Below are 23,842 nucleotides of genomic sequence, written 5' to 3'. Positions count from 1 at the left end.
TGCATACTACTATTACTACTACTACTACTATCTAACTCACTGCATACTACTATTACTACTACTACTACTACTACTACTATCTAACTCACTGCATACTACTATTACTACTACTACTACTATCAAACTGACTGCATACTACTATTACTACTACTACTACTATCTAACTCACTGCATACTACTATTACCACTACTACTACTATCTAACTAACTGCATACTACTATTACTACTACTACTACTATCAAACTCACTGCATACTAGTATTACTACTACTACTACTATCTAACTCACTGCATACTACTATTACTACTACTACTACTATCTAACTCACTGCATACTACTATTACTACTACTACTACTATCAAACTCACTGCATACTACTATTACTACTACTACTACTATCTAACTCACTGCATACTACTATTACTACTACTACTACTATCTAACTCACTGCATACTACTATTACTACTACTACTACTATCTAACTCACTGCATACTACTATTACTACTACTACTACTATCAAACTCACTGCATACTACTATTACTACTACTACTACTATCTAACTCACTGCATACTACTATTACTACTACTACTACTATCAAACTCACTGCATACTACTACTACTACTACTATCTAACTCACTGCGTACTACTATTACTACTACTACTACTACTATCTAACTCACTGCATACTACTATTACTACTACTACTACTATCAAACTCACTGCATACTACTATTACTACTACTACTACTATCTAACTCACTGCATACTACTATTACTACTACTACTACTATCTAACTCACTGCATACTACTATTACTACTACTACTACTATCAAACTCACTGCATACTACTATTACTACTACTACTACTATCTAAGTCACTGCATACTACTATTACTACTACTACTACTATCAAACTCACTGCATACTACTATTACTACTACTACTACTATCTAACTCACTGCATACTACTATTACTACTACTACTACTATCTAACTCACTGCATACTACTATTACTACTACTACTACTATCTAACTCACTGCATACTACTATTACTACTACTACTACTATCAAACTCACTGCATACTACTATTACTACTACTACTACTATCTAACTCACTGCATACTACTATTACTACTACTACTACTATCAAACTCACTGCATACTACTATTACTACTACTACTACTATCTAACTCACTGCATACTACTATTACTACTACTACTACTATCTAACTCACTGCATACTACTATTACTACTACTACTACTATCAAACTCACTGCATACTACTACTACTACTACTATCTAACTCACTGCGTACTACTATTACTACTACTACTACTATCAAACTCACTGCATACTACTATTACTACTACTACTACTATCTAACTCACTGCATACTACTATTACTACTACTACTACTATCAAACTCACTGCATACTACTACTACTACTACTATCTAACTCACTGCATACTACTATTATTACTACTACTACTACTATCTAACTCACTGCATACTACTATTACTACTACTACTACTATCTAACTCACTGCATACTACTATTACTACTACTATCTAACTCACCGCGTACTACTATTACTACTACTATCTAACTCACTGCATACTACTATTACTACTACTACTAATATCTAACTCACTGCATACTACTATTACTACTACTACTACTATCTAACTCACTGCATACTACTATTACTACTACTATCTAACTCACTGCGTACTACTATTACTACTACTACTACTATCTAACTCACTGCGTACTACTATTACTACTACTACTACTATCTAACTCACTGCGTACAAGCAAAGACAACATGCACACTGAATCCTGCACAAGCTGCTGAGAATAATGAGTCTTGACATCCTCACCACAACACGGTGTGCTCAGGAGAGGCTTCATTAGTCCAACGCAAGACCGACACATTCAGATCACCAGCCTCTGGAAGGAGGCGTCAGCCTCTAATTGACTGTTATTGTTTTGTTAAAAACAACAACAACAACAAAAACAAAACAAACAAAAAAAACTATACAAACATCGCAATTTCCCTCCAGAATTAATAAAGTATTTTTAATTTAATTTCATTTAATTAGTAATCTATAAAGTTTAAAGGTACAGTGTGTAGGAATTACTAACATCTGGTGGTAATAAAGGTGCATAGAAGTGACTCTGAATGGATGGTGGCTGTCAGTGACCAAAATTCACCCAGAGCTTTACCCAAGGCTTAAACTGTGAGTGGATCCAGTGTCCTGAGATCCAGCAATGACTTCACTCCAGTAACTACTTCAGCATTGCGTACATGTGTACTGTTACGTATCCCAAACGGCATCTAGCTCCCATCAAACAAAGCACCGTAGCTTTAAACTTCACACACAGAGCTGTTTGTCCATTCAGAGATGCCGTAGCAAAAATGGTGGTAAAAATATGGCAGCTGCCATGTATATGGACCCATGACAACTAGATATAATTGGCTCATTCTAAGGGAATAAAAATACAATAAGCTATTTTAGTGAAGTTATTAGATACCAACAGAAACACAGTTTGTAATTGTATATTAAATATTTTTGGATTTGATTTTGTTATATGCTGCACCTTTAATATGGAGTTGGTCAGCGCTTTTCCAGTTTTAGCAGCTTCAACTCTTCTGGGAAAGCTTTCAACAGGGTTTCGGAGTGTGTTTATGGTCATTTTTGACCATGTTTCCAGAAGAAGTGAGGCCGGGAACCAATGTTGGACAACAAGGATTGGCTCTCCGTTCTAACTCATCCCAGAGAAAATCTGCCCCTCTCATCCTTGTCTTTATGGATCTTCCTTGGATCACCTTAATTTATTTATTTTGAAGGGTGCCCCTATACTTTTATCACTATAATGTATCTGATTAACTCACAGCTCAGTTTCTCCAACGTTAATGTAAAATAACTATTACTTACTAAAAAGACACACATGGTTTTCTGATGCCGTTGTCATCAGCAGAGAAGCAGAAACAGTCCTGTTTTGTAGCTGAATTTAAAAATGTTGCCATGTTTGGTTTTTCCAGTCTCACCTCTCTGAATCTGAAGAGTGGATGTGGGGAGGAAAGGGAGAGGCTGACCTCTCCGTTGAGGCCAGTGTCAGCATCAGTGGGTCTGATGGTGAAAACTTCACCTGGCTTTTTCTCTGAGTAGTCACCTTCGCTGATCTCCAGGGGGTCGGGGATGCTCGGGAACTGTGGCGCGTTGTCATTATAGTCCAGGATGCTGATGTTAAGCTGAGCAGACGCTCTCAGACCGTCAGTGGGCTGATCTACTGCAATAACCTAAAGAAAAGAAACAGAAGCGTTTGCACTTAATGAAAACAGCACTTATAGAGAAAATGTTTGAGGTATGACTGTTGTTATGTTACGTTAATAAGTAGATCACTTGCTCAGTAAATAAGGACGTTATCTGCTCGGCTGTGTGGACTTTCACACTTTATATGGCTGGAAACCAACTTAGCACCATAATAAAGCGTATTAACAACCACACTTTTTATGGATACAGAACCAGAACTCTGAAATAAAAATTCCTGTAAATAAATTAAACTTTTATTGAAAGTATCCGTCTCTGACAGTCTGTGTTGCCAGCCCTGTTCCCCTGGACTCTGTAGGGGTTGTAACAACTGCCAACATCAAAACATACAAATTAAGTATGTAAGCATTCATTTGTTTTACTTTGCCAGACATCCTCAGAGATGTAAACTGCAATGTGTTCATGGAGAGTCACATGTCCAAAAAATTCATGATACACATTAAGTTCCTTTTTCTAAAACAACTATAAACCAGAGAGAAAAAAATGACAGTTATACCTGAAATATGTAGCTGTCCTGTGTCTCTCTGTCCAGACTAACACCTTTCCTCAGGGAGACGACACCTTGGTTGTTAATGTCAAAAGTATCACTGGTATACAGGAAGTGACCGTTAGAGAATCCATCCTGAACAGGAAGAAACGAGTGTTACATTTTACCAGCCACAAAACAGCTAAAACAAAACTTTCATCATGAAACATTGGTGACAAGGTCCAAACAATAAAACCCAAAGTCCCAAAAAGCTGTAAAATGCAAATGAAACCAGAATGCAATCATAAATCCGTATTTTATTCCTAAGAGATCATAAACATTTTACATTTCATGGAAAATGTGAGCTCACCATGAATCTGATGGCAGCAACACGTCTGTAAAAAGTTGAAACAAGAACATGAAATGGCTGGAAAAATAAGACTAGGTATAAAGGAGCATTTCAGAGAGGCAAAGTCTCTCAGATGAAAAGATGGACAGAGGTTCCTCAATATGAGACAAAATAGATCTAAAAATTGTGGAGTAACCTTGGAATAGTGTTCCTCAATGTAAAGTTGTGAAGATCCCACCATCTACAGTATAAAATATCATTAAAAGATTCAGAGAATTCAGAGGAATCTCTGTGTGCACTGGCCAGGCTAACGGTAAACACTGGATGCTGGTGATGTTCTGCATTAAAAGCAGACATGATTCTCTACTGGAAACCATTGCATGGACTCAGGAAGACTTCCAGAAACCACCGTCTGTGAACACAGTTCACCCTGAAACCCACAAATGCAGGTTAAAGCTCCATCATGCAGAGAAGAAGCCAGATGTGAACAGGTTTCAGATGCACTGCCGTCTTCTCTGGACCAAAGCTCATTTATTTTTATTTTTATTATTTCTTTTTAATCCTGTCCTGTCCAGCATCATGACATGCAGAACAGGGGTTTGTGTGCCAAAGTGTGCTGCCTGTGACTGCCTTGATATTTTAGATTCCTTTTATTAATATTTGTATTCTTATTCATTTGCTCTGCCGTTAACTGATATATTTATACTGAACCTGTTTGGGTAAACAAAGAAAAAGTAGAGTGAAACAGAAGGGTAAAAACTGAGATGAGTAAAGAAAAAAAAGAACTGAAATAAAATGTTGAAAGAAAAACAGACTAGGCTGCCAAAATCACAGCAGTAGTTGCATTAACAATGTAAGTCATTTCAATGCTAGAAAAAGGACTATATAAAGAAACTGTCGAGCACAACTCCATATCTAGCTGCTAGGTAATGCTATCATGTAATGATGTAATAAAAAAGCCCAACGGACAGTCATGAAAAGTATCTGCAGACGGAAGAACTGAAAGCAGATGGAGACAGCAGCAGCTCAGTGTGAGGAAGGCAGGGAGGGACCCGAGACCCAAGTGTCCAGCAGCAGTACAGGAAAGTCGAAGCAAGAAGAGCTGTGCATCTGCCCAGCACAGAGCAACGGAGGCCCCCAACGCTCATTTAAAATGATCTAAAGCAAAATGGAAAACTGTTTTGTGGTCAGATGGATGAAAATGTCATTATTTTATCCATCACAGCAGCATGGCTTCACAGGAGAAGAGTCCGGCTGCTGAACTGGCCTGCCTGCAGTCCAGACCTTTCACCAGTACACAACATCTGGAGCATCATGGAAGCAGAAATCCAGCAACCAAGGTCCAGGACTGTAGAGCAGCTAGAATCCTGCACCAGACCAGAATGGGACAACATTCCTCTCCTAAAACTCCAGCAAACTACTTTTTACACCATGCCGAACATCACCCTGGAACTACTTTTTACACCGTGCTGAACACCACCCTGGAACTACTTTTTACACCATGCCGAACATCACCCTAGAACTACTTTTTACACCATGCCGAACATCACCCCAGAACTACTTTTTACACCGTGCCGAACATCACCCTGGAACTACTTTTTACATCATGCTGAACATCACCCTGGAACTACTTTTTACACCGTGCCTAACATCACCCTGGAACTACTTTTTACACCGTGCCAAACATCACCCTGGAACTACTTTTTACACCATGCCAAACATCACCCTGGAACTACTTTTTACACCGTGCCAAACATCACCCTGGAACTACTTTTTACACCATGCCGAACATCACCCTGGAACTACTTTTTACACCATGCCAAACATCACCCTGGAACTACTTTTTACATCATGCCGAACATCACCCAGGAACTACTTTTTACACCGTGCTGAACATCACCCTGGAACTACTTTTTACATCATGCCTAACATCACCCTGGAACTACTTTTTACACCGTGCCAAACATCACCCTGGAACTACTTTTTACACCATGCCAAACATCACCCTGGAACTACTTTTTACACCGTGCCAAACATCACCCTGGAACTACTTTTACACCATGCCGAACATCACCCTGGAACTACTTTTTACATCGTGCCTAACATCACCCTGGAACTACTTTTTACACCATGCCGAACATCACCCTAGAACTACTTTTTACATCATGCCTAACATCACTCTGGAACTACTTTTTCCACCGTGCCGAACATCAACCTGGAACTACTTTTTACACCGTGCCGAACATCAACCTGGAACTACTTTTTACACCGTGCCGAACATCATCCTGGAACTACTTTTTACACTGTGCTGAACATCACCCTGGAACTACTTTTTACACCGTGCTGAACATCATCCTGGAACTACTTTTTACACCACGGTGAACATCAACCTGGAACTACTTTTTACACCGTGCCGAACATCATCCTGGAACTACTTTTTACACTGTGCTGAACATCACCCTGGAACTACTTTTTACACCGTGCTGAACATCATCCTGGAACTACTTTTTACACCACGGTGAACATCATCCTGGAACTACTTTTTACACTGTGCTGAACATCACCCTGGAACTACTTTTTACACCGTGCTGAACATCATCCTGGAACTACTTTTTACACCGTGCTGAACATCACTCTGGAATTACTTTTTCCACCGTGCCGAACATCAACCTGGAACTACTTTTTACACCGTGCTGAACATCATCCTGGAACTACTTTTTACACCGTGCTGAACATCACCCTGGAACTACTTTTTACACCATGCCGAACATCACCCTAGAACTACTTTTTACATCATGCCTAACATCACTCTGGAACTACTTTTTCCACCGTGCCGAACATCAACCTGGAACTACTTTTTACACTGTGCTGAACATCACCCTGGAACTACTTTTTACACCGTGCTGAACATCATCCTGGAACTACTTTTTACACCACGGTGAACATCATCCTGGAACTACTTTTTACACCGTGCTGAACATCACTCTGGAACTACTTTTTCCACCGTGCCGAACATCAACCTGGAACTACTTTTTACACCGTGTTGAACATCATCCTGGAACTACTTTTTACACCATGGTGAACATCACCATGGAACTACTTTTTACACCGTGCTGAACATCACCCTGGAACTACTTTTTACACCGTGGTGAACATCACTCTGGAACTACTTTTTACACCGTGCTGAACATCATCCTGGAACTACTTTTTACACCACGGTGAACATCACCCTGGAACTACTTTTTACACCGTGCTGAACATCATCCTGGAACTACTTTTTACTGATATGTTGCTGCCATCAAATTCAAAATAAGCTCACATTTTCCATGAAATGTAAGACATCTCAATTTTAACATCTGTTATGTTGTTTATGTTCTATTGAGAATACAATATGAGTTCATGAAATTTGGAAATCATTGCATTCAGGTTTTATTTAGATTTTACACAGCCTCACAACTCCCTTTTTAAAAATGGGGTTGGAAAAGAACATTCAGCTTACATAATTCATTCGACACAAATCTAACATGCATTTTAATAAAGAAGCTGTTCTGCAACCAAAGGTGCATTTTATTGGACAAATCCACAGCGGGGATCTAATCTTACGAAGCATCAGAACCAAATGACTAAACTCACCTCATCCCTGTCTGTGACCTCTAAGGTAAGGATGGATGCACCAGAGGCCAGGTTCTCAGTGACAGCCACATCATAGCTGTCCTTACTGAACTCGGGTGGGTTGTTGTTCACATCCTTCACCTTTACCACCACAGAGCCATTCCCAACTAGAGAAGGAGCCCCTCCATCAGAGGCCTGAACCTTCAGAGTGTACGCCTTCACCTCACTATAATCTAGAGGCTGGGCCAGCTTCAGGGCTCCACTGGAAGCATCCAACGTAAAAACTGCAGGCTCAGATGGGGGACTTTGCAGAAGAATGGTGTACATGATTCTCCCATTTGCTCCTTCATCAGGATCTTCAGCTGATACAGTTACCAAGGTTTCCCCCAGTGATTCTGTTTCCAAGACCTCAACCTGATACGCGGCCTCAGAGAACTTTGGGACGTTATCATTGATGTCAGCAACTTGGACCGTCAGGGTGGCCGTGGCAGACCTGGCTGGACGACCCTGATCTTCAGCCACAACCAGAAGGCTGTAACTTGCCGTGGTCTCCCTGTCGAGTGTCCCAGCCACACTCACCATCCCACTCACAGGATCAACAGAAAACCTCCCCTCTCCTCCTCTCAGTGAGTATCTGAGCTCCTTGTTGAAGTCGCTGTCTTTGTCTGTAGCTGGGACAACGGTAACATTGGATCCCACCTCTGAGTCTTCTGGGACAGATTTTGTGACGGAAGTGGAGGTAAAAACAGGACTGTTGTCATTGATGTCGGTGACATGAAGCTTCACGACTGCGGTGTTAGTGGTGGAGCCATCGGAGACGGAGATTTCCACAGAGTAGTTGTGCGGGCCATCGTCATAGTCGAGCTTTTGCTTGGTGGTAAATTCACCATTGGGGGAGATGGAGAACTTGTCAGCTTCTGTCTGAACTTGGAGGGTCACAGGAACCTCTCCTGTTGTAGAAAAGTCAGCCTGAAAGCATACAAACAAGTTCCTTAATTTACCAACAGATAAACAAGTTACAGGTAAGAACGTTGGTCTTTCCAGTTCATGTTTAATCTCACCCTGAGGATAAAAACTCCTGGGTCCTGCTCCTCCTCTACAGTACCCTGATAGACTTCATGTAGAAAGTGAGGTTTGGAGTCACCAGGAGCCCGAATGATCACCTGGACTGAGGAGGAACGGTATAAGACTCCCCCTATAGGAGAAGTTGAGATGATTATATTAAGTCATGTTTTATCTTACCTTTTTAATGACATGTGGTTGCATGAATTCAGAGAGCACCTGCTTTACTTTAACAAAACTATGTAGCTTCAGCTTGTCCCATTTTAGGCTTCTTTAGGACTTTAATGTGTTGTTGCAACTCACAATGTGGAAAATGTGTCAGAAAAGGGGTTTTAAGGTTAAGTAGGGCAATTCAAATACTATTGTAAAGTAAACTAAGATATTTTTTCTCCTAACCTGCAGCTTTTACATGATATTGCTTTAAAATATTTGTTGTATTACCCTGAGAAACCCTTAACTGCTTCTGCTGCTCTGAACTGGCATTATTGTACAGTTGCTGATTTTTATATTAATCTTAATAAGCAGACAAATAAGATGAAACTAATTTAATTCAGCATGATTATCTCTGATAACTTTCAAAGATAAAGTTGCAACATATACTGAGAAGTATCTGCTAAAAGTTTCACCTAACACAGAATAAAATTAGAATCTGTTGTAAGATCCCAATCTCGAGGCTACAGATGAATGAATTGTTTCATACAAAAGCAAATAATCCGGCTTTAAGCTTCAAAGGTTATAAGTTCTATTTGGCTATTTTCCTATCACAGGAAACATCAAGTCAGAATAAGAGCAATCTTAAAGCCACTGACTGGTGAAAGAGGTAGGCAGTGTTGTAAAACCATGAATCAGATCTACCATCTTTGGCTGTTACGTGAAGAGGGAACTCCAACACCCTGTTTTCCACCAGGGGAATAGTTTTAGCCAGGGTGATGTCTCCGGTGTCTTCACTGAGTGAGAAGTATCCTTCACTGTTCCCAAAATCAATGGAGTACTTGATGCGCCCGTTTACACCAGCATCCGGATCTTCTGCTTTAACCTTCGAGTTACAAAATCAGTTTCTTTTCAATGCTTCTCAAACTTTTTATGAAAATACCTTGAATATCGTGACAAGTCAGAGAGAAGTCCTGGACACAATATGATCTGCTAATAAACGACTCATTTAAGTTTCCAGGTTTAGACGTAGTTACATCGTTAGCTTTACAGTGGATGGTAGGTACTTTGTTATGCTGATGATGTGGGCATGTCTACAGCGAAAACAGACAAATAAAAGTGTCTTTACATTAAACCTTGAGGGACACCATAGATGAAAAACAGAAAAGTGGAATATGTCAAATTCTAAATTGATTTTGGAAATAAGAGTACAATAAAATATTGGAACGAAATTACAAAACAGATATAAAATAACTATGTGAACATTAACTACATGACTTCAATTAAGCATACAATACATTTCTAAGTGAGACCGAGTTATTTCAGCCACTCACCTGGACCACCAACATTCCTACTGTTTGGTTTACGTAGACTTTTCCATCGTACGAGCTGCTGGTGAAGGTGGGACTGTTGTCGTTCTCATCCAGGAGGCTCACCGTGACTTGTGCTCTTACATCATGGTTGGGAGGATCATTTTCTCTTGCTTCAATCTTTTTGTTGATAAAATGAAACAAAGTGGTAAATAATATTAATTTAAACAGGGTTAATATTTTATTTTTAACCCCTAAGAACCCAGACCCACTTTTACTTGGAGGAAAATGATATTGAATATAAAACAGGCTAAATGGACCACATAAATACCATTTCTTTAAAAAACTGATTACCATCGCCAGACATCTGTATTGTGACATATTCGTCACATTGGGCTTTTTTGGGAAATCTGATTGATCTGTGAAAAGAACTTTTAGCTTATTAAACCAGAATGATTCAGTATTTATTTGCATTTACTCATTGTAATACAATCCAACCACTTAAATAAATGCTGAATAGATAAACAAACATGTCTGCAGAACGCTGTCATGTTCTGTGTTTACCGTCATGTTCTGTGTTTTTTCTGGTTCCTGCTGTTCTGACTTGTCTCTCAGTGTATTTTTACTCCTTGGTTTTCAGTTTGCTTTGTCAGATCCTTGTGGTTTATTCTCTGTTGTGTGGTTCCTGATGTTCCTGAGTTTTGAATTAAAACATCAGTTCCTGTGTTCCGTCTGTGACTGGGTCCTCACCACCACCACACCATGACAGCTAAACGTCTTTTTAACCAGCTACATACCGTATCTTAGAGTAAAGGTCATTTATCTTGTATAGTATTGGACCTGCAAAATGACCCTCCATCATAACTTTTTACATGTTTTATGTTAGCAGTGGAGCTTAGACTAGATAAAAACAATTTATTTCCTCAGTGAAGCCACAATGCTCATCACATTTCTCACAGCTGGTGGTGGTTGCATTGACTTGCAGAGTTCACAGCTTTTCACGTTTTAGAGGAAAGTGTGCTTCCTGGCCAATGCCAACGTCACCGGAAACCCCAGCACAAACCCTGCTGGGTGATGTGGCATCGAGAGATGCCAGCAGGGTCTGAAAATGGTTGCAGGACACCATGGGACACCGTGGGACACCGTGGGACACCATGGGACACCGTGGGACACCGTGGGACATTTCTCTGTCATTTGACTGATGGATGACCAATACTCTTTTTTGACCAACGAGCCAGTTTTTCCACAGCTGTTGTCCAAGCACACCGCCATCTTGGAATTGATGTCACAACAACAAACAAGTCACATGAAGCCACGTGACTGAACAGGATGTTGAATTAAAGTCGTGTTGGAACTTTATGAGTTAAATTTGAAAATTAAACTCAATGGAAAACTTTACAGAGGCTCTAAAAGGCGTTACACGTGTGTCACAGTAGGTTCTTACAATTTTACAGAATTTTACAGAAATACTCGACAGCATTTTTAATGTAAAATTTACCTGAAACACAATCGTTTCAGCGGCCTCTCTGTCCAGAGCGGAGGAATTCTTCACTCTGACCGTCCCGTCGGGGCTGATGGTGAAAGGGGCAGATTCTGGAAGGATCCGCAGGGTTCCCACAAATCCTCCCTGAGGGACGAGTAACAAGAAGGGAAAAGAATAAAATTCAAAGTTTTGTTTGAACTTCAAATGACAGATAACGTGTTTGTGTTGTGGTACAGTCCACCTGGTCGCGGTCGGTTACAGCAGCTTTGAACAGAAACGTGTCAGCAGGAGAGTTTTCTGGAAGAGTTACGGTATAGTTGGTCTGATCGAACTCTGGAGCGTTGTCGTTCACATCCTCCACCGTGACGGTCACCACAGCATCAGCTGTTTTCAGACTGTCGTCTGTTTGGGCGGCCTGCGGGGAGAAAGCGTTGCTGTCTGAGTCCACAGGTTCTCTTCACAGATGTGATTCATGACATTTCCCATCAGTTTGTAAAAAAAAAGCTTTCTTCTGCGCTTCATACAAACACATTTTCAGATTTTTCTAAACATTTTCTGAGCAAAAATTCAGAAAAATACACACATTTCTTTTAACAAATGCAGTGAAACTCTCAGCGTTCTGACCTGCCTCAGGACAAAACGTGATGAAAACAGAAAGCAGAGCGTGTGAATGCTGGTACCTTGATGTTGATGGAGATCAAACCACTGCTCATCTCTCTGTCGATGGCCTTCGTCACAGACAAAACTCCACTGCTGGAGTCTATTTCAAAGTTTCTTTCATACATGTCAGGAGACACTAAACACAGATAAATCATACATTTTTTAGCATCTTATTGCACATATTATACATACGTTGAACCTGAAGTGAGTTAAACTCAAAGCTTATAAATAGTATGTTTGGGTTTACCTGCACCGATGCTGTACGTTACAGGAATGTTGATTCCAGTGTCTCCATCCTGGGCTTTAATTGGCTCAGGCTGAATGGACTGGAAAAGGCCAGCCTATGATGTGTAACACACATGAGGGTGATATTAAATACTGTAATTAAACTTCTAGGTAACACCTTCTATGTCTAAAGGAGAACATAATATTATGTGTAGAGATGTCTAAATATTAAAAAAACCCACATTACCTGGGAGAAAACCCAGCAGAATTTAAGAGACTCACCTGGTTCTCTGGTATAAAGGCTTGATACAGACTGTGGTGGAAATAAGGATTCAAGTTATCAAAGTCTACTACGGTAATCTCTACAGAAGCGGTGTCATTCAGTCCTCCGCTGTCCTGCAGACAGTAATAAGGGGAGATACTGTATAAACCGAGGGATAATTTATTACAGCAAGTCTTTTGGCTCTAGAATGAAGTGTTGATGCGTTCACTTACTTGGCCAGTCACTATGAAGTTGTACTTCTGGACAACATTGTAGTTCAAAGGTTTCTGTAAAATAAAAGCTCCTGAACCGGTCAAAAGAAAGTCGTCTGTTTCTGGGACCTTTGGAAAGAAAGTTAGAAAGAATCTCATTTAAACAGGTCAAATATGTCAGTAAATATTTCAAATCTATCGTATTTGTACTTTCACCATTTCTATTCACGCTGTACACCTCAGACTTCCAGTACAACTCTGAGTTCTGTCATCTGCAGAAATACTCTGATGACTCAGCAGTTGTTGGGTGTATCAGTGATGGACAAGAAGCAGAGTACAGAGAACTGGTCGGTCAGTTTGTGAAATGGTGCGGTGACAATCATCTCATCTTGAATACCAAGAAAACAAAGGAGATGATTGTTGACTTCAGGAGGAACAAGAACACACATAGAAGTGTTTCCATCATGGGAGAGGAGGTGGAGGTGGTGGAGGAATACAAGTACCTTGGAGTTCAGCTGGACAACAGACTTGAGTGGAAAAGCAACACTGAGTACATTTACAAGAAAGGTCAGAGCAGACTCTACTTCTTAAGGAAGCTGAGATCTTTTAACGTCTGCACCAAAATGTTGCAAATGTTCTACAGGTCTGTTGTTGAAAGTGCAATCAGCTTTGCAGCAATCTGCTGGGGCAGCGGCATCAGAACCAGAGACTTGAAAAGAATTAACAAACTGATCAAGAAAGCCGGTTCTGTGCTTGGAGTAACTCTGGAGCCGCTGGAGTTGATCATCAAAAAAAGAATTCTGTACAAGCTGACGAAGATAATGGAAGATCCTTCACACCCCCTACACAACGCCGTGACGAAACAACAGAGTGTGTTCAGTGGGAGGCTTGTTCAAGTCCGATGCAAGACAGAGAGATACAGAAGATCCTTCCTTCCAGCAGCTATCAGGCTGAAGAACAAAGCCCTTAATTAATTAATGTGATTGATTTACTAAAAAAATTACTACTACTACAATATTGAATTTCCCTTTGGGATTAATAAAGTATTTTTCATTCATTCATTCATTCATTTCATTTCATTCATTCATTTGGCCAGATGAATTATTCTGGAAAAGGGAAAGTTTGATGTACCAAAAACATCAAAATGCTGTTGTTAATGTTGTCGCAGTACATTTCTTTTCATGCTGTTCTCAGTGTTTTAAAAAGCAATTTCCACAGTATATTTTCTACAGTACAGTCATTTTCCTCCACACATCCCTGAGAGTTAATTCATATCTGCAGCAACTGCATAAAAAAACCAGAACTAACTGACTTTCTCCTGAAAATCTCTGGTGTGTAATAATGGCTCTAGACTTCAAATATTTAATGCAAACATCGCTTCAAGCATACTGAGTTTTAGTTTCCATTCATGAAAGCATTTCAAACACAAAAATAATCTCATTACAATGGAATATGACACCCGGTTGTTTTCTGGAGTGCTGTCGGCATCCTCAGCTGTGACTCGGAGAACCTCAGTGTTCACACTTTGAGTCTGAAAGAAGAAAAGATTGAGTGAAATGTACCCATAGAAACAATTACACTCGGTTGATAATATTTACTCATGTATAAAAATGTAGGACATCTAGCGTCCCACTCCAACAGATTAACGTTGCCTTACCTCAGAGACATCAACGGAGTAGAGGTCCTTTGTAAATACCGGCCCGTTGTCATTGAGATCGTTGATTTTCAGTGTGCGAGTGTTATTGAACTACAAAAGTGAAAACATCATTTGAATTATTTGTAATGGAGCTGCATTAATACTAAAACTTTATGGTTTCACCCACCTTGATTTCGGTGTCGCACATAACAGAGTAGTACAAGGTGCTGTCGCTCTGCAACACAGGACCACAGCGTTTAACTGAGGAGGGAACTTCTTCTCAGTATTTATCCAAGATGCAATTTTATCCAATAACAATCACCTAAATACAGGTAGAGGATCATTCCTTTACCTTTAAAACCTTCCTTTTTTGATAAAGTCTATTGTTAGGGCTTAATTTACCCCTTCATGCCTTTAGTTATCTTGAAGCTCAGGCGTCTGTGGGACATCCCACCGTGAACTGGCTTTATAATGCTATAACCACCTGGACCAGTGTGAACCATAATTCATTTCATTTCTTTGTATTTTAACCTTAAAATCCTTTGAGATGATTTTGTTGCCAAAGTGGATCTTCTGTAAAAGCAGAGCTCTGTTTTTTATTGTAACACCAACATAAGTCTGTTTGAAAGTCTTCACGTTGATCAGCTGTTTGCATTTATACTGACATCATTCAGCAAGAAGTCTGTGATTTATAACCTTAATGATGAGTACTTGGCCAGACTCACAGATGTCAGGGCATCTGCATCCAGTGGCTTCTTGGTGCGAACGGTTGCGCTAGTGTCTCCCAGTGCGAAGCTCAACTCCAAAAACTCAAGGTGGACAGGAAAGATGTGGGACACCAGCTTCACATTGGTTCCTGCTGCGATGCCATTTATCACCTCCACATCCCCTGCAGCAGCGCAAAGCCCCACCCCCAACACAGCCATGTTAACCAAGTGTGCAAACATGCAGTCTTCCACTACAAAGCCATCTTGTCCTTGTCTACTTACATGGTTGGTAAACCTCTAATATTCTAGAGTCTCTACTGCACAGAAAGCTGAGTATGCACCATAAAACAGAGGCAGCAGGAACTTCAACCAATTTTACTTCAGTGCCAACCAAAGCATCTTCATGGTTGGCACACACCCGTGATTTAAATAGAGTTTTTGTGTGTATTACCATTTTAATTTAAAATATTCAATTCTCTAAATTGTTATTACTTTTAAACTGGTGGGCCCCCTGGTGGTGCCCTAAGTAGCCGCTCCGTTAATACCTTGGATCGCCTCTGTGTTTACGTCGCACTGACAAGATGCAAAATAAAGGCATGCTGAAAATAGCTAGTGGATTTGATTTAATCTAGTAGAAGAACTGTTTTCACTTTCCTACCTGCATATCCTTCATCAACGGTACCCACATGGACAGTCGGGGTAACTGTGTTGCAGTTTATGGTTGAAGTATCTGCAGAAATAAAAATAGAAAAACATGGTTGCTGAAGTGAAAGATCAAAAATACTCATTTCAAAATAAAGTTGAGACTCTGTGTAAAATAAGAGTAAAAATATAATTTTAATTTTATAAACTCTTACTATTCAGAAATAGTAAAACTGTTTTTTTCCTTTCTTTTTTTTAACATATTACCATGATGGAGTATTACGGCCACATTAAGAAAGATATTTTTCACAGGCTTTGAGAAAGAAATCGTAATATTGCGAGAATAAAGTGTATATATTAATATACACTACTGTTCAAAAGTTTGGGGTCACTTTGCCATAGGATTCAATAGGGAAGTGACCCCAAACTTTTGAACGGTAGCGTACATATATATATACACACACACACACACACACACACACACATATATATATATATATATATATATATATATAGCAAAGTTGTGAAAAAGAAGCACCTGCTGGAACATGTGACAATAACACGACTGGTTATAAAAGGAGTGTCTGAGGAGTAAAGATGGTGATGATTTCATCACTATGGGAAAGACTGTGAGCCTAATAACATAATTTGTTATCTTGTAAAATTACAAATAATTAAAAGCTTTTCATCAATCAAGATTCAGAAGGATTCTCTGTTCAGTGAGGGACAAACAGCGATTGAATGGAAAACATGGCGGATGCGACGGAACCCATCCGGTGGAAATCCCTGTGTGGATGTAGGAAGCTCGGAAAACTGCAAACTAAAGATTAGCTGAATCTCAGCTTATTAAAGATAGACTGATGCTAAAATTAAGTGGAAAAATGATCAATTTTTGATTAATCTAAATCATAAATTGTGTGGAAATCATGGAGACAATGTTCTCCAGGCAACATTTCAAAAGTCAGGATTTGATTGCACTGGTTCATTTTTCATACATTTTTTAAACTTTCCCTGCAAGCAGAATGATGGTCTGGTTGCCATGTGGCATCGAACAAATTAGCCAAGAGGAGCTTTATGGATTTAAAGAATAACTGGAGTCATGCCCACATCTGTGAGGGTTTCAGCTTAATCTCTCATTGTCCTTTTTTCAAGGAAAGTCTTGGCGGCTGTAGCTCAGGAGGAAGAGCAGTTGTCTTTCGACCGGAAGGTAAGCGGATCAATTCCAGGCTTCCACTGACTACATGCCAAAGTGTCCTTGGGCAAGACACTTGACCCCACGTTGCCTCCCGATGTGCCTATCAGGGTGTGAATGTGTGTGTGAATGGGTGAATGTGATAAGTAGTGTAAAGCGCTTTGAGTGGTCAAACTGACTGGAAAAGTGCTGTATAAATACAAGTCCATTTACCATTTCCTGCTTATTTCAGCAAGTCTGTTCTAAACATCAAAAGTTAACCCGGTCAGGTGGTCATAAGAAGAAGAAATATGAAAACATTCAGCTGTTAAAACTAAAATTGGTCTCATCACATGTACAGGTATATCTAAAACAGGAAATGATGTAACAGAGTGGTAAACATGCTCTTGTCTCAGCTCTTCAAAACAAGTCCATATGTATTAAAATCTTCTTTTCACATTCACACTTTGATCAACTAAAAAAAGAAGGCTGAATTTTTTAAAAATACTTTTTTTAGGCTCTATTGGATTACAAAGAAAACATTATTTGTCACAACACACTAACTAATAAATCAGTAAGTAAAAGACCTGACTTTGCAGTTATTCCACTGGTCAGGAATCACTATATTTAGCTGTGTTTCACGTGGCTGATGAAAGGAGGATTTTAAGAAGACAACTTAAATTGACACCAATCTACGGTTTGGGGTTGGAAATGATGACATCTGCAGATTTATGGTGTTACGATCTAACATTGTGGAGAGACTACTGATTGGTCAAAGTTTAACTTGAAGATCAGTATAAACCTTCTACTGGCGTATTTCATAGTGACTATCATTATAAATTTCCGTTTGAGTCTTGGGTACTGAAATACAAACATTTGGACACATACATGAAAATCTTTTTTATTTTCCATCTTTATCTTTTTCCTGCTATTGACATTTCGCGTTATTTGGCTCTACATTCCAACTATCACATCTACATGTCAAACCATAAACTAAACCAGCATTTTCACCCCAAAAAGCTGCAGAAACCACAAGTGTAGTGTGTGCTCTTGTTTTCTGCCTATAGAAAGACAAGATCACACACATACATAGACATGAAAATACTTGGTACTCATTTAACCAGCACTGTTATGATAAATGCTGAACCTTCGACACAGATCTTTCCCTGTATTCTTACTTCTGTTTATGGTTTTAAATAAAATCTATGGCACGTTTGTCCTGAGGAAATCCATCTGCTTGTGTTTTTACTCACGTATTGGACTCGCAGAGTTGAAGTCCAAACAAAGAGAGACAAGAAGAAGGAGATAAATCTGAATCCATCTGCAGGGGTCCATGTCGGGTCGGTCGAGCTTCCCCAAAACCTGACAACTGACACTCAGCTGAATCGCAGCTGCTAGGAAATATCTACAGGTTGCTTTTCCCTCCCTCTCAGTAATCAAGTTTTATGGCAGGCTGTAAAGTGTTTTAGAGATTGTATTCGATACCAAAGGTCGGGACTAAAACAGAGTTTCGTTTCCCCTGAACATGTAATGTATGACCCATCCAGAAAGAAGGTAGTAAGAGATCACACTGCCCCACACAGTTTGACCAGGGCCTCATTCTTTTCTCTTTTTGGGGTAAATTTCTAGAAAGTAAAACATCTCCTTTCATTATTTTACCAATGATTCACAGATATACAGTAGGCCTATCTACCTGTTAAATAAATATTTAAATCCAGGCTGTGTTAAATTACAGTGATGGATTGATCATGAACAAAAAACAAACAAACAAACAACAACGCAATAATAGAATACGTAATAACTTTACGTTTGTGCAAAGTGAGATATTTCAAGCATTTGTTATCATTTGGATGATTGTGACTTACAGATTATGAAAACCCAAAAATCAAAATCTCAGAAAATTAGAATATTAGATGAAATCAATTAAAAAAATGGTTCTGAATACAGAAATGTTGAAGGGTATAGTCATGCATAGGAACTCATAGGTACATTTTCATGAATTCCTGCCTCAGTGCTTTGTGGTGTGGATGTTATCAGCCTTGGTCCTGAGGGAGGAAGACCAGCTTCAGTCTTTTACAAACACCTGCTGAGTCAGTGATGGTTTCTGCTCAGCTGTCAGCTCAGCAACCTTCCCCGTGATGCTGGATTCTACTGAGAGACCATTTAAATGCTCAGCAGTCCTTTGCGTTTGTTTAGGATTAATCAGCTGATCAGAGTTTGGCACTTAGAGGCTACAACATGGAACCTTTTTACACTTTTCTAATTTTCTGAGATTTTGATTTTTCCAAAAAGCTGTGAGACATAATCATCAAAATAATAACAAATACATTCCTGAAATACCCCACTTTGCATATAATAAGTCTATATAATATATTAGTTTAGCTTTTCAGACTGAATTAGTGAAATAAGTTAAGTTTTGATATTCTCATTTTTTGAGTGTCACCTGTATTTTATCCAGTCAATCCAAAATTTTGGATGGTTGTAACAGTGCAGCGGACCGAGTCGTTTCTTACTGTCGCCCATTTCTAATGAACCTTGCTGGGACACTTGACTGCTCCATAAATGTAATAAAAAGATGAGGTCAGTTGTCAAGAGAAACTTCATTCAGCTAAGACAGTACAAGGAAGGCTTACCTCATTCTGATTGTGAGAGAGTAAGTCATACCTTTATTACCTCCTGATTGTTAGTTAGTTGCATGTTAGTCTGGACCAGTCATCGCTGAGTCATCTGCAGGCTGATCTATTGATCGAAAGGATCATCACATCACACCTGTACAGGCATCCCCAGACTGACCACCAAGTGTCATGGCTTAAACATTTTAGTTCTATTAGTCTTACTTTCTAGTCTTGTCTATTTTAAATTTGGTGTTTCCTGTTTTATTTTGTAGGTTTGTCTCCTTGTGAATTCTTTACTTCCTGCTCCCGGCTTGCAGGTCAGTTTGTCACACCTGCCTCTGTTTTTCTGTTCGTTCCCTCAGTCGTTCTCTCAGCTTTCCTTTGCCTTCAACACATTCCCAAATTTCCCTCAGGGCTCTCTGAGGGGATTAATAAAGTATTTCTATTCTACACGTGCCATCATAGGAGTCTGATGTCATCATTTGTTTTGTTTTGATTCTCTCGTTTTCAGAATCACTCACGTCACAGCAAGTGCAGACGCAGCTGAGCGCGTCCAATCAACCCGCCGCCCGGGAGTGGAGGGAGGGGGGAAGGAAACAACCCAGGCAGTGAATCATGGGGAGGTGTATCTGTAGTGGTGTATGTGAGTGTGGTGCGTGTGTGTGCGTAGTAAGTAAGCATGTGAACTTTGCCCCAGTTCTCCATCACAGTCTCAGATAGTGGGCATCCTTGGGAGCTGATCCAGGTTAAAGTCTACCACCCGTGAGGAGGGTGGGGGGAGGGTTGGGGGACTGAGCATCCGTCAACATAACATTCCAGGGAGCTTTTAACCAGCCATCCAAGGCCAGTACAGGGAGCCAGAGCTGTTTTGTCTGCCTTGAGTCTCTCAGTGGTCCCACTGGCGACTCTAATCATCCGAACCATTTTCCATCCAGCCGAACCGACAACTTCTCCAAGTTGGTGACCACCTTACGTACAAGCTCAGAAATCGCAACCAGTTTGCCATCCAGAACTGAAATAGCCTCCAGTTTACGATTTAGCTCCTGCAACGCCAAAGGCTGATTGTTCATAGCTCGACACACACCGGCACAGAAATCCGGCAGCTTGCCAGTGACCGCCAACCGTGTCGGAATTTTGCGATATGCCAGGAAACCGCCCGCTCCAAACAGCAGAAACCCAGTTATCATGAATCCGAATGTATAGATGTCTTCAGCGTCCTCAACAGACAAGATCGACAGGCACATGACTCTCCACGATCCCCAGGAATCCATCACATATCCAGCCAAAAATGTTCCGCCAGGACAAGCAGGCTTCCCTACACCTGTTTTCCGGTTCGAATAAATTTGGTCGATTCCATTTAGGGACCTACTGATCAAATCCATATTCAAGATTTGAGTTTTGGAAAGAAATGCAGAGAGAGGCTCAGAGATGACAGGACAGTAGCAGGGCAGAGTGGGAGAGGGAGGGAGAAGAAAAGCGTCTGCCTCGGTTGAGAGATCCTGCACAAAGTGTTTTATCCGATTGGTCGGTTTGCAGTCCGGTTTCCTGCTGAAGCAGAGGTTAAGTAAGGGATAATGCCCTTCGAGGTGCCATTATTATAAATGAATGGACTTCGTGGAGGCGTGAACCGCTCATCGGGCATTATCCCACTTATACCATGGTCACACGAATAAATATTAAATCAATTATTATTATGTTAATGTAGTTTTTTACCGTTAAAATCGCAAGTTTTTCACAAGAAGCGGCTGAGTGGACTATTTGTTGACCTGATCAGTGGAGGGAAGGGAGGTGATTGGTTAACATTAAGTTACGTAACACACACATTTCAGAGGGCGGGTGCAGCTCTTACAGCTGGTGTGTGTCCAGAGGAGGATGCCACATTTTGTTTCAAAGTCCACAGATCGTTTCCTACATGGTTTTTATTATAGAAATATTATCCACTATCCACTCTGATCATTAATGTGTATCAACAAGTAAGTTTATCCTAAATGTTTTTATAATGTTATTCACCTTTCACTCTGTAAGTATGTAAGTAAGGTAACCAGGACAATGTCAGTCAAGACAAAAATTAACAAGAGTCTGGAACGTGTAAAAGTATTTATATATATATAGTTATATATATATATATATATATATATATAAGGTTTATTTACAGGAGAAGAATTGAATACAGAATTACTTGAAAGTAATGAGAGTGGTCATCCCGACTCGCGTGAAGTTGAGAGAGACTCTGGGGAGGCAAGAGGGAAAACAATAGTTATACATTTCTGTTGAAAGAATCCTCCATCCTGAAGACATTGGGTGGACACACAACTCCAAGAGCTGGCGTCAACGTTCAAGAGCTGGTTTAACGTTTGTGGACTCTGGCCGCTGCTGGTTTAACGTCTGTGGACTCTGACCGCTGCTGGTTTAACGTCTGTGGACTCTGACCGCTGCTGGTTTAACGTTTGTGGACCCTGACCGCTGCTGGTTTAACGTTTGTGGACCCTGACCGCTGCTGGTTTAACGTATGTGGACTCTGACCGCTGTTGGTTTAACCTCTGTGGACTCTGACCGCTGCTGGTTTAACGTATGTGGACTCTGACCGCTGCTGGTTAACGTTTGTGGACTCTGACCGCTGCTGGTTTAACGTTTGTGGACTCTGACCGCTGCTGGTTTAACGTATGTGGACTCTGACCGCAGCTGGTTTAACGTATGTGGACTCTGACCGCTGCTGGTTTAACGTTTGTGGACCCTGACCGCTGCTGGTTAACGTATGTGGACTCTGACCGCTGCTGGTTTAACGTTTGTGGACCCTGACCGCTGCTGGTTGAAGGTATGTGGACTCTGACAGCTGCTGGTTAACGTCTGTGGACTCTGACCGCTGCTGGTTTAACGTTTGTGGACTCTGACCGCTGCTGGTTTAATGTTTGTGGACCCTGACCGCTGCTGGTTTAACGTTTGTGGACTCTGACCGCTGCTGGTTTAACGTATGTGGACTCTGACCGCTGCTGGTTTAACGTTTGTGGACTCTGACCGCTGCTGGTTTAACGTATGTGGATCCTGACCGCTGCTGGTTTAACGTTTGTGGACCCTGACCGCTGCTGGTTTAACGTATGTGGACTCTGACCGCTGCTGGTTTAACGTTTGTGGACCCTGACCGCTGCTGGTTTAACGTTTGTGGACCCTGACCGCTGCTGGTTTAACGTATGTGGACCCTGACCGCTGTTGGTTTAACCTCTGTGGACTCTGACTGCTGCTGGTTTAACGTCTGTGGACTGTGACCGCTGCTGGTTTAACGTATGTGGACTCTGACCGCTGCTGGTTAACGTATGTGGACTCTGACCGCAGCTGGTTTAAAGTATGTGGACTCTGACCGCTGCTGGTTTAACGTTTGTGGACTCTGACCGCTGCTGGTTTAACGTATGTGGACTCTGACCGCTGCTGGTTTAACGTTTGTGGACCCTGACCGCTGCTGGTTTAAAGTCTGTGGACTCTGACCGCTGCTGGTTTAACGTGTGTGGACTCTGACCGCTGCTGGATTAACGTTTGTGGTCTCTGACCGCTTCTGGTGTAACGTATGTGGATCCTGACCGCTGCTGGTTTAACATTTGTGGACCCTGACCGCTGCTGGTTTAACGTATGTGGACTCTGACCGCTGCTGGTTTAACGTTTGTGGACCCTGACCGCTGCTGGTTTAACGTATGTGGACTCTGACCGCTGCTGGTTTAACGTTTGTGGACCCTGACCGCTGCTGGTTTAACGTATGTGGACTCTGACCGCTGCTGGTTAACGTCTGTGGACTCTGACCGCTGCTGGTTTAACGTTTGTGGACTCTGACCGCTGCTGGTTTAACGTTTGTGGACTCTGACCGCTGCTGGTTTAACGTCTGTGGACTCTGACCGCTGCTGGTTTAATGCTTGTGGACTCTGATCGCTGCTGGTTTAACGTA

At 40.8% G+C, this 23,842-nt stretch overlaps 1 protein-coding gene across 1 annotated transcript in view; it reads right to left on the bottom strand.

Moving 5' to 3' along the window:
* The window catches only part of LOC121639044 (protocadherin Fat 4), a 38,252-nt gene extending 19,621 nt beyond the window's left edge, over window positions 1–18,631 (bottom strand). The window contains exons 1-18 of the mRNA XM_041984210.1: window positions 18,550–18,631; window positions 16,142–16,213; window positions 15,502–15,665; window positions 14,964–15,011; window positions 14,798–14,887; window positions 14,585–14,671; window positions 13,162–13,269; window positions 12,949–13,062; window positions 12,689–12,782; window positions 12,462–12,577; window positions 12,023–12,196; window positions 11,797–11,925; window positions 10,323–10,478; window positions 9,694–9,874; window positions 8,838–8,971; window positions 7,798–8,745; window positions 3,846–3,971; window positions 3,067–3,318 (exon numbers count right to left, since the gene is read on the bottom strand). Coding sequence (XP_041840144.1) covers window positions 3,067–3,318; window positions 3,846–3,971; window positions 7,798–8,745; window positions 8,838–8,971; window positions 9,694–9,874; window positions 10,323–10,478; window positions 11,797–11,925; window positions 12,023–12,196; window positions 12,462–12,577; window positions 12,689–12,782; window positions 12,949–13,062; window positions 13,162–13,269; window positions 14,585–14,671; window positions 14,798–14,887; window positions 14,964–15,011; window positions 15,502–15,665; window positions 16,142–16,213; window positions 18,550–18,631 — 3,075 coding nt within the window. The remainder of the gene's footprint in view (window positions 1–3,066; window positions 3,319–3,845; window positions 3,972–7,797; window positions 8,746–8,837; window positions 8,972–9,693; window positions 9,875–10,322; window positions 10,479–11,796; window positions 11,926–12,022; window positions 12,197–12,461; window positions 12,578–12,688; window positions 12,783–12,948; window positions 13,063–13,161; window positions 13,270–14,584; window positions 14,672–14,797; window positions 14,888–14,963; window positions 15,012–15,501; window positions 15,666–16,141; window positions 16,214–18,549) is intronic.
* Between the last annotated feature and the right edge of the window lie 5,211 nt (window positions 18,632–23,842).

The sequence above is a fragment of the Melanotaenia boesemani genome, chromosome 4 (genome assembly GCF_017639745.1).
Source record: "Melanotaenia boesemani isolate fMelBoe1 chromosome 4, fMelBoe1.pri, whole genome shotgun sequence".
Lineage (NCBI taxonomy): Eukaryota > Metazoa > Chordata > Actinopteri > Atheriniformes > Melanotaeniidae > Melanotaenia > Melanotaenia boesemani.
This window is presented reverse-complemented; position numbering and strand designations above follow the sequence as displayed.